This window comes from Parasteatoda tepidariorum, chromosome 6, assembly GCF_982258835.1.
Source record: "Parasteatoda tepidariorum strain Cologne lab strain chromosome 6, Ptep-v5.0, whole genome shotgun sequence".
NCBI lineage: Eukaryota > Metazoa > Arthropoda > Arachnida > Araneae > Theridiidae > Parasteatoda > Parasteatoda tepidariorum.
Window position 1 is genome coordinate 24,631,090 of NC_141760.1, and position 12,396 is coordinate 24,643,485.

The following is a 12,396-nucleotide window of genomic DNA, read 5'->3' on the forward strand; positions in this document are numbered from 1 at the left end:
GAGCATCACTGGCTGCGGTCAGTGTGCGAGTGGGTGACCACTTGGATTAGTCTGCGTAGGGACCGAGGGTGTGCGCTATTAAACTGTTCTACCGTAAAGTGCTCGACTTCGGGTGCAGGTCGTCGGGCCACCGAAGCGGGGGTGCCATCCCTTCTGCAGAGGATCATAATTGTGATGGCATGTCTTCGGATAATCCTCAGGGATGTTTCCCAGACCGTCGCCTATAGCCCATTGTGCAGCTCTAGTGCGACGTAAATGAACAAATCAATCAATCAATATTTAAAAATCAAAATTTTTGATTTCACAAGTTTCCTTTTATTTTTAAATAAACGAAACAAGAACCTAATCAATGGTTGTTTACATAGAAAGCACTGTCAACCTTCCAGAAACATTCATGTTCTCATGACAATCCATTTTGGGATATTGTTACAGTCTGTCCCGCAGCAGTTTAACGGATCTAGTTCAGCTTTGGAACGGCGTAATAATTGCATCATTAATCAATTGCTAGTGAAATTAACTTCAGCATTTTGTGCTTAGGTGAACCTTAAAAATAAGCATACTAATAAAGCACAAATATGTGGTTGAATAGTATTTGGAAGAGTATTTGTGTGGAAGCTAAAGTGTAGATAAGTTCATCAATATAACTACTGATTAAGCTTTTTGGTGCAGCGTGACGCTAAAACATTTTGGATTAGTGTTGTCATCTTGCCTCGCCTTGAAAAAAAAAACGTGTCACCTTTTCCCCTTCTCTAACATTAAAGAGAAAAATATGTATTTCTCTGTGCTCTGTTCAAATGCTGTGCTCTGTTTTCTTTCCTCATTTCACTATTGATATTTCTCACTTTAACAAAATTAAGCTACTATTGAAACTTTTCATTCGGTATAAGTATAATGAATTTTGAAAATTGTAATAAAAGCTAGCGATTTCAAAATTTTATGTATAATTTTCTTCCATAATGAATGTTTTCAATCGCGATTGCTAAAAATCTCAAACACTATTGCACCATAGCCAAAATTAAATATTCTTTCTTCAACTTAGATAGGTAAGTTACCTTTTGATAAGATAAAAATATTCATTTCTGAAAATATCGTTTGATTTATAAATTGTTTTAATAACATTTATCAAGTTTATAAAAATATTTTATCGTTTGCTTTTTCTATTTCATATATTCAAATGGCACCAGAAAATTTTTATTATGTCGAATATTTGTATTTACATAACTGAAGACGAAAAAATATTTGTAATGCCCGAGATCGAAGCCGGATGCAAAACTCAAAACACATTATCTTTCAATTTAATTTCTAAACCTAGAAGAAAATTTAAAACGAACTATCAAGAAAACTTTTTCCAATAACGGTAAGATATTTATTGTCTTATGGAACAACGTGACGTATCATTTCAGTTATCCTCAAGAATTCTTTTTCATGAAATTAATTTTTTTTCAATATTATCGAAACTAATTTTACTCTTGGATCATAAAATTAAGTTTATTTTTCTGAATAGAATTCGTTTTCATATTTATATGAGCATTGATGTATAGTAATAATTTATTGACGTAACTAGTTTTCATAATACTTTTTCAGTGAACTGTAAAAAGAAGTTTTATGCACCAAGTCAACTAAATAAAATATTGCAAGAATGGATATATTACTTTTTCTGAAAAATGATATTTGTTTAATAGCGTTTGAGATATTTTGGGTCAAAACTGAAAAGCTGCTCAAACACAGGTTTTCCGGTCACATAAATAAATCCAATATTTAATAAAATTTTTGAAATACTTTTTCTTCCAAATAAAAGAAAAAACTTAACGAGCCATTTCATTTTTATAGTGATACTTTTTCCCTTGAAAAAAAAAGTAGCAGCATATTTTATAAATAATTCATAAAAAATCTGCTTCTTAAACGAGTTTATTTTATTTAATAGCAAATATTTTCAAAAATATTCACACTAAGTTTTAAATTAAGGAAATTATAAATAGAATACATTAAAAATCAGATATTGCGTAGTTTTATTCATTTTTATCGTACAACAGTAGAACTTCTTCCTGTTTGGCTAAAAATAATCTACTTTTGATATAATCATCGTTAGTAAAAATTATAATTTTTTTTGCCAGCCTTTAGCCTATTTTGCTTGAAACTCAAAAATTATTTTTAAATTTTATAATTTAAATTTTGTGACGCATGAGGAAAAAGGAATGTAAAAGAAATGTAATTATCTGATATTTAATGCAAACAAAAGAACCTCAGTATTAAGCAGCTAGTCAAACATTTTTAGTGCGTCGTTGATTAAAGACTGCATCATAAGACAAAGATACTTATACTAGGTAATCAAGTTTTATTTATGTGATTTCTGATTCTAAGTTTTTTATGAAGCCTAACACATATATATGATGATAATCAATTAATATTAAATTAATTGTTTTTTCCCTCTCTGTCTCAAAAAATCATAAAATTTTATATGATTATCATTTACCATAGGTGGATACTAAAATGTAAATAATGGAACTTGCTATTTTTTGGTATTAAAATTAAAAGCAGCACTTCAGGTGCAGTGAAAGCTTAATAAATAAATGAGTATCCTGAAGTAAAGTTCACTGATTTTTTTCCTCCTTAACATAAAAAGATAATGGTCTAATAAATAGCTTTCAAAATTGTCGCTGTTGTATTTTTATTGGTCAAAACATCATATTAATGACCCTTAATAGAGAGCCAGATTTTTTTAGTGTCATTCAGCACAAAATTATTTAAATATTTATATTTTCCCCTTATTTAACAGTATTTATCAGTAATATTTAATTCTCATCCTTTCTTACAAGGAAAACTAGGGAAGTCTGACTCGCCAATTTTGAAATAAACTAGTGGGATGTATGCCTTATGAGGAATAATTTTCGGGGGCAACATTCGTTTCGGCCCATAGAAGGTCCTGTGAGAGATAAAAAATAATTCAATCTATAGAAAAATCGACATTTTATAACTTCAATGCAGACTATTAGTTATTGCAATTGTTTCATACTCCAATTAGATTGTATGGTTAATTAATTAATTTTCTAATTAATAAATCAATTAACAAATCAATTAATTATTAATTAAATATTAATTAATCAATTATTAATTAATTGATTGATTTGCAATTACATACTCCAATTAATTTGGAAAATTTTTGGAAAAAAAAAGTAAAAAAATTTGATGTCAATTTTTTTTTTTAATTAACCTAACAGGTTTTTCTGAAAAACTACAGATATATAAAATTTTCAAAATCAATTTTGAGAATAAATATGCATTATATAGTACGTGAAAGTAAGTACCAGAAAATTAATTGGAGTATGAGATAATTACAATAACTAATAGTCTGCATTGAAGTAATAAAATACCGATTTTTCTATATATTGAATTATTTTTTATCTCTCACAGGATCTTCTATGGGCCGAAACGAGTGTTGCCACCGAAAATTATTCCTCATAAGGTATACATCCCACTAGTTTATTTTAAGATTGGCGAGTCACACTTCCCTAGTTTTCCTTGTTAGTATTATTTTCTGCCATTATTACGTCTTTTTTTTACTTTAAGTATTATTGCAAATTAAAGGATAAAAAAAGATATTCCATTAAAGTAATCAAATGGATGTTACCTTATTGTGTAACATTTAATAATAAATATTTGAAATAGTAATATGAATAATTAACCATTTGAAAATTATTAAGTGATAAATTATTTAAATTTGCTTTTATTTTAAGCTTTGTGGGAAACTGCAATCGGTGAACATATGCATTTAAAATAATAAATAAAAAATTTAAAACTTTATTAGGAAATGACTTGTTGCTCTATTACTAAATAATCTCTTTTCCAAAAAACATGGAACGAATTTTTATAGTAATAAAAATTAAATAGGTGTTGCAAAACCAAAATTGTATATGAAGTTGCTATGGTAACCGAGCGAAATGGTTAGATTTAAATTTAATTTCTGTAGAATCAAGATTTAAATTAGGGAAATCAAAACTGCGTTAATACAATAAAAAAAAGTTGGTACTTTTTAATTTAGGGATTTTTAATTCTATTTTAGCATTCTGTTTATCGTTACAAGAAAAAAGGAATTGCGTAGTAATCGTGAGAGTTATTGAGAAGAATGAGAAGGGTGAGGGACCCCCTAAATTAACTTAAATGCTTTTGAAAAATAAAGTTGTAAATGCTGGTTAGTTGTAATAAATAACTTTTGAATCATGAAAAATTTTAACCTCATCATGGGTAACAATTTTCAATTGAAACAGCTTTTTAATGTTATAAAATACATCCATAATGAAATTCAATAGTAAAACCATTACCGTTAGTAGTTTAGAATTCTTACTTTTTTTTCCTTCATTGTAAGGTAAAATTTTAAAGACATTCTTGGGTCTTTAGTTACACTCTCTTTAATCAACCTCATCTCATTTATCAGTCCATCAATCAAATTATAAATGTAATCAATAAAAATATCAATGTAATCAATAAAAATATCAATGTAATCAATAAAAATATCAATGTAATCAATAAAATTATCAATCACATCAAATTCTTTTATCACTCTAAATCTAATTTAGATACACCTTTTGCCAAGAAAAGTTTTAGAAAGGTTATGCAACTCTCGTTGGGAAAATGTAAGCACATAATGGAATTTATTTACTCAGCATGAAAATGGATTAAATCAAAATTCGGTAAAATTTTCCTTATTATACAATTAAATAACTGTATAAGTTAATTCTTTCAAGACGTTGCAAAGCAAAAATAGTTACTGCACAGTTTTTTTTAGATAAAGCCTTTCTATTTTAGGGGTATGTGGTGGAACCACTAACACCTACAATTTTTTAGTTAGGATTTAATAATGTTTTGTTTGATTAAAATATGCGAATAACTACAGAAGTGAGTAGGATCGTTGATTAGATATCAATATCTACCAGAATAACGAGTTTTTTAATTGAAAAATTTAGAAATTTCCCCGAAAAATCTCCAGTAAATGGTATATGGCATGAAAAAAACCATACAACATAAGGGAATTACTCCTCCATACTTTTATAAAGAATGTAATTTTAACTACACTGTTAAATTTTGATATCAATCGAAGATTGTGTCAATTTTGAAGCTTGGGTGACTTAAAATAATGAATTTTCGATTAAAACACTTCTGAAATTTTCTAGACGCACGCTGTAGACTAAGAGTGACTGCTACAAAAATAAAAACTTGGATACTCTTACAGCTGTTAAACCTTCAGGCATATAATTTTAGAATAAAGCACTGTATATGAGAAAAATGAAGGAAACAAGAGAAAAAAGGATTTTTTTTTGTCAAAGTTCTGGAGTGGCCTAACTTCTTTAAGATATATTTTAATGAACCAGAACAATTAAATTATCGTAGATGTAAAAACTTATGAAGTTTTAAATTAGAGTGAAAACAGAGGATCGTAAGCTCGATTATGTTTAAGATACCGTAGGCGCAAGTTAGTTAATATCTTAACTTAACAATTCAGCATTTAGTAGCTGTATGTCATTCTTTTTTCGTGACACACTTCTTCTAAAATACACAATCTTATGATTTGGGTATCATGCATCGACTACTTTAATAAAATGATAACTATTGTCGTAGCATATTAAATCTTGTCAATAATAAATGCCTTCTTTTGATCATGTATGTCTGTTATTAGTGGGCCATAACTGAAACAATGAATGAAAGAGTTCTGTATGACTGTGAGACATTAATCTCCAGTCGATTACGCAGAACACCGAAGTCAAGCATCACTTGCTGCTGTCAGAAAGCGGGTGGGTGACCACTTTAATCAGCCTGCGTTGGGACCAAGGTGTGCGGTATTGGTCCTCGTTAAATTGTTCTACCGTTAAGTGCTCGACATCGCGTACAAGTCATCAGACTACCAAAAAAAGTGAACTATTCCTTCTTCAGAGGATCAAAATTGAGATGGCTTGTCTTTGGATCATCCTCAGGGTTGTTTCCCAGACCGTCACTAATAGCCAAGTGTGTAGCTCTAGTTCGACGTGAATAAAGTATCTACCAGAAGATAGTGGGTTCCTTTGTAAATTAAGATTTTTGATTCTTAAATTAAAGGAACATATACGATTTAAGGCAAACCTGCAGATTCATATTTAAATAAATTACAACAATAAGTGTATGAAACTGTTGTAAATAGGCTAAACGTTTTCTGTAGCACTCAAACTCATGTTCTCCTGTATAATTAATTGGTCTGTTGGAAACTAATGTTGGGTCACTCTAAATCTTGCCATTGATAAACACCTTCTTTTGATCATGTACTGCAATTATGAGTTTTTCATAACTGAAAGTTTTATATTTGGATTAAACTTTTTCTCTCGCAAGCGAACTCATGATCTTGGGTATCAAGTATTGGATCTTTTAGTCAGTTGGAAACTAATGTTGGAAAACTATAAATCTTGCCATTAATAAATGCCTGCTTTTGATCGTTATAAGTGGTTCATAATTAAAATAATAAATACATGAAAATGTTGTATTTGAGCTGTACTTTTTCTACAGCACACGAACTCATGATCTTATGTAGCAAGTGTTGATGCTTTAGTCAGTTGGCAACTCATGGTGGGACATTCTAAATCTTGCCATAAATAAATACCTTCGTTTGATCGTGTACGGCAATTACAAATGGGTCGGAGCTGAAACAATGAATTAAAGTTGTTGTTGTTAATTTACGTCGCACTAGAGCTGCACAATGGGCTATTGGCGACGGTCTGCGAAACATGCCAGAGGATGATCTGAAGACATGCCATCACAATTTTGATCCTCTGCGGAGGGGATGGCACCCCCGCTTCGGTAGCCCGACGACCTGCGCGCGAAGTCGAGCACTAATGAATTAAAGAGTTCTGTATTACTGAGAGACAATTGTCCCCAGCCGATTACTCTAAAACGTGAAGATAGTGGGTTCTTCTGTAAATTATGATTTTTGACCTTCAAATTACAAGAACATATGAGTTTTTAGGGAAACCTATAGATTCATGCATAAATAAATTAATAATAAGGGTATAGTACGTTAAAAAAAATTTGTTATTGTTACATTTTGTCAGCTTAGCTGATATTTTAATGAGCACATCCGCTTTTCATGGAACGAACCTGCAACTTTCTACGTCGCAATTTAGAACCTAATTCAACATTGTTATATCTAGCAATAATGCGATAAAGTAACCGAAAAATAATTGGAAGGACTATTTATTACTTAATAAATAAAAATTTCTATCGATCTTAATAAAATTTTAGATAAGTCTTAAAATTATTATAATAATTAAATATTTATAAGGAATAGTTTGATATTTTTTAAGCAGCATGTTATCGTTCAAATACATCCGCTAAAAAATGTTATTCCTTTTCATTTTAAATTTTTTTAAAATTAAATGTATTATATATTTCTCACTATTTCTTATACAATTATTTCTGCTTGCTGAGTCTCAAAATTATTTGCATTGCATCGTTCTTTTATTTCTAAAAAATCAAAAAATTTTTATAGCCATATCACTAAAGAACATGCAATTAAATGCATATGCAGCAATATATATTTGAGCCCTAATCCCTCATTGACGACGTCAGCTGGTACCACGCATGCGCCCCAATCTCACGACCTCTTCTCATCGACAAAGCCGATTTGTCGAGGCGACACGAAGCAATGCAGCCCCGTTGTGTGCGCTGATGACGAAGTGAAGAAAGGCAAAAAGGCCCAGACGATGCGAAACTGGAAATAGTTCTCGTGCTCACTTCACCTTCCCTGGGTTCTCTCTCTTTCACTCCCTCTCTTCTCTTTTTATTTACATACTCTGGGGATACATCTTGTTTATGTTTCACCTTGCATTTAGGATCAAATGATACCGATGTAATCGCTTGGGTGTTATTCTTTCCATTAATTTATCGTCTGAAATGGAATTTGAATTTTTCCTGAGAGGCTTAGCATCTAGCTGCGATAAAGTGAAGTTTGTTTTCTTTCAAAGATCGTCTGTTGGAACTATGGGAGTACGATGCTTAAATTCAACATGAAGGTTTATGTGGGGATAAGAAAATGCCTCTGCAGCAAATCCGGGTGACCCCCGCTGATCGAAAAAACACAAATGAGAAAGAAAAAGTCAAGTATGATTCTAAAGTAAGTTAAATTCCTAATAATAACTTGATTATCTTTGATTTAAATTTAATTATAAATTAAAACATTTCACAAAGTTTCCTTTTCATGGTTACAAAAATTATATTGGTTCATTAAATGTATTCCAAAAACTTCATTTTCAAATTATTTTGTTTAATCAGAAGATAAGTAAAGAAACTTATGTTATAGTTATAAAAAATTTTGTCTGGTGTAGTTTCCTTCACGTGTATATGAAACAATATTTTACTAGGGGAATTTACCTAACTATTTATAATTCTATGATATTTTTCCTTCATTTTTTTCCAAATCCTAGCTTTAAACCTGAAAAAATTCATGAGTTAGAAATTATTTACTTTAAACTAGAAGATCTGACCTGATTGAATATTTTGAAAAAAAAGTAGATTTCAAAAAACAAGAAATTTAAAAGTATTTCGAAATAAAATATTTTAATCGAATCAAACAAGTTCTTTAATAAATAAACTTATCCTCAGTAAATATAAATAATTAACATAGTCTAAACCACTCAAACAGTTTTTAAAAGTATTTTATCTCTGGTAAAAATACGATTAGCTGGTTGGTTGTATCAAACTTTTCTGAAACATAAAAATGTAATAATAATATGTAACAACTTTGAAAAAAATAAAAAAATTATATAGATTTTAAAACAAAAAATGAATTTCTGTCTTAAAAACTGTTTTAAAATGCTTATATTAATTTAAATTTTGGAATATAAAACCATATTACGTGCAACATTGTAAACAATATAATTTTGAACAATAGAGAAAAAGAATTTACTTAATCAGTTTACTAAGTGCTGTAAATTATGAGCATTTAGGTGTAAAAAACAGTATTTGATTTAAAAAAGACGTTTAAAATTTTCTCAAATTTATAAATTATATCTTTGCAATGACTTCCAAAATATCAACATTACTTGGATTAATGTAAAAATACTCAAAACTGGAATCTGTCTTAAAATACCAAATTTGAACGACAATGCAAATTTAGAAGCGCAAGAATTTGCATTTAAAAGCACAAGAAAAAAATCCTGAGAAACGAATAAATACGGTGTTATTTAGTCTGACAAAATCTGCTAAAGGTCAATTCCCTATTTTGGGATATTTTTCTGATTGGTCTAATATCCAAACAGACGCATTGTGAATGTGTCACTTATCTACTTTTTGCAAGTGCATTTTAAGCTAGAATTTCTATTCAAGGAAAATTCGTGCTATTTGTTTTTTTAGCACCAATTTGAAACTTAGAACTTGGTCTATCAGCAATCTGACTATAAAATGTTTTACACTTTTTATATTAAAGATACAGTGAAAAAAAAAGTGAAAGGAAATCAATAAAAATGAAGTTAAATGTCAACGTTTTTAATTATAATTTTCCCTGATTAACTTACATAAAAATCACATATTGTATTTATATTGCTTTGTTACGTATTTTCTCTCAGAAATATAAGATTTATTTTTAAAAAAAAGATCATTAGAAACATTATATAGAAATATTATTATAGAAACATTATTCAAATAAAACACAGATTTTCCAAATCTCTAGCACATGGGTTAGCGATCGATAAATCACAGCAACTACTCCTTTATAAATCCATTTGCAACGGAGCAGGGGATCGTTGAGAAATACTTTTCGTGGGAAAATGCAGCGGTAATTCCGAGAACGCTAATGATATTTGGAAAAAAAGCGTGAATGATAAAGCGTGTTCACATATGAAATATTTCAGCTGTTTAATAAAGTTTCTGCTAAAGTTTAATGGCTTAATAAATGCTAGTAAAGTCTGGCCATCATTCAAGTAATCCATTTTAAAAAGCAATGACTTTAAATTTTGAAATTCTGCACTGCTTTTCCAAATGATAAAAAATTACGGTGCACGTGTTGCTAACGATACGCCATGATCTTTCAGGTAGTACACAAAGCAAGAATCCAAAAATTTTATTGGAAAATTAGAAATATAAATAAATTAAAGGTAAAAAAAAAAATTAAAATATAACATTCCCATACTAGATCAAACGATATATATTTCTCTTAATATCAATCTCGTTTTCTATTTCTACATTTTCTCTCTCATTGTGATGATTGATGATGATATGCCAAGAAATATCAGGAAATCATTAAAAGATAAACTCGTTAAAAATTTAAGTTCATAGAAACGTTTTACAAAATCTTCCAAATAAACTTTAAGACGTACCTTTATTTTTAAACTTACCATCAATGGAGTTAATGCGTCAATTATTTGTTTTTATTTTTACCGTGTCAGGAAATAAGTGGTATAAAAAATGAAACAAGATTTTTTTAATTTTGTAAGAAACTTATTTTTCCGAAATTAAATTTTCACTGTTGAATGAAAAAAAGACTTAAAGCAAAATCCTTATTTGTTTATGACAAAAAAGCTAAAATAAATATGTTTCGAATGGCAAAAAATTACATTTCTTAAGGTTTAACAAAGAAATTGAAATGTGAAAAGCACGTATTTTAAAAACAATGAAGTCTCAAGCAATAATAAATTTTAAATGATTATTACTGTTATATAAAATTATGATATATTACTGTTATATAAACTCAAATTTAAAAATAAAATTTTTTCACCTCTTCATTCTTGCCCGAAGAATTTAGTCTAAGTCAATCTTAAAAGTATGGAATTTAGCATAATGAATTATTAAAAAAATGAATATTTTCCTTATCAGTTTTAATTAAATTAATTGTATTAATCATACTTTCTTGTATCTTATTTATAAAACTTATCTCCGGTAAGGTTTTAAATCTGAACATGGCATGTTTAAAGAAACTAAATGCATGTTTAAAAAAATGAACTCTATTCAAAAAGCGTATTTACGACAATGAACACAGCTCGTAATAAGTGTTTAAGAAACAAACATAGCTAGTTAATTGGACACAACAATTGATTAATGACTCATTTAAGTTTTTCAAACTTAAATGAGTATTGTTCTTTTTTAAAAGAATTAACAAATGAATTAATTCGTACTATATCATCCATTTCCATACATCACTCTGTTCACTTTACTAAATTAGTCTTTTTCGAAAGACTTTAAAAGACAACAGCAGTTTTTTTCAAAATTTTCCCTGGATTCTGTAAATTTATAACAGTTCAGTTAATTTACGTTGTAGGAATTCAGAGTTTGGAAACTCAAGTTTTCATTTAAACTGAATATGAATCAAAATTATCAATATTAGTAGCCGTAAAATTAATTTTACAACTCTTTGAAATCATTTTCGTACTCAAATCAATTTCAGTGAAACTTTGACTCATTGCTTTTCAGCTGTTACAGTGTGTAGTCAACTGGTAGTTTTTGAACTATAAATATGATTTTGTTTTGAATTTTATTATCCAAAAAACTATTTGACTGATTTAGTTCAAATTTTGCATTTTGTCATATAAAGTGAAATTACTTAGTTTAAAAGAACGTAAAAACATGGCCATTATAATTCAGATCGTTATTAAATAACAATTTGCATAAACTTGTATTTGAACAAGAGTTTCGCAACTATAGACAAATACCTTTTAATTCTCTTATATAGTTCCAGATGCATGACTATTCTGAACTAATCATTATAGATTAATTTTTGAGGCTACAAACTTTAATGTCTGAAAACAAAATGGATTTTGACCTTTTCTACATTTCAAATTAGTGTTTGAGTTGCTAAACTTTAATGTTTTTTTTTAAATATTTTTAAAAAGAAGTGCTTCTAAATTTCAGCTTACAGCACAAAAATTACCTACAATGCTTCGATCTCTTTTCACTATATTTTCAAATAACTTTAAGAAAAAAAATGTCAAATCTCTAGAAATCCTTAACTTTAAGTCCAATATTGTTACATGCTTTGTCATAACAAATAATGAGATAAAATAGCATTTTCATCCGGTCTGTAAACAAACCTTTCCTCCCTTTATTTTTCGTAACTTCAATTATTTTTAGAAAGAAAGATTTGACAGGAAAAAAAAGAGCAGCAGAAAATCAAAATAAAAAGTGGAAAAATTGGCAGAGCTGCAGAGGCTGGTGTAGAAAGTAGAAAATGTTTTATGCAGGAAAAGATGTGATTGATAGTGACAGACTAATTTGAAGTTCTTGTTTATTTTTTTATCACTCTTCTTTTAAAAAAAAATTCTGGTTTAAAAAATTTAGCAAACATGCACTGTATTTAGCAGCTGATGAGAAGTATTTTTACCATCGATTCTCGACAAAATATCTTATTTTTCTGCGTTTTTTAATATTTTTCTCTTTGTTTCCAAACGG

General features: G+C 28.8%; 1 protein-coding gene across 2 annotated transcripts in view; it reads left to right on the forward strand.

Annotated features, from left to right (window-relative positions):
* The first annotated feature begins 587 nt into the window (after positions 1-587).
* Positions 588-12,396, forward strand: part of LOC107452098 (E3 ubiquitin-protein ligase MARCHF8) — a 64,218-nt gene continuing 52,409 nt past the window's right edge. The window contains exon 1 of one of the 2 annotated variants that reach the window (XM_071178896.2): positions 588-1,043. Coding sequence is in view for 1 of the 2 variants with exons in the window: in XM_016068405.4 (XP_015923891.2) it covers positions 8,051-8,131 (81 nt within the window). In the remaining variant the exon portion in view is untranslated. Of the gene's footprint in view, positions 1,044-7,616; positions 8,132-12,396 lie in introns of those variants that run through there. The other variant, XM_016068405.4, reaches the window with a different exon arrangement.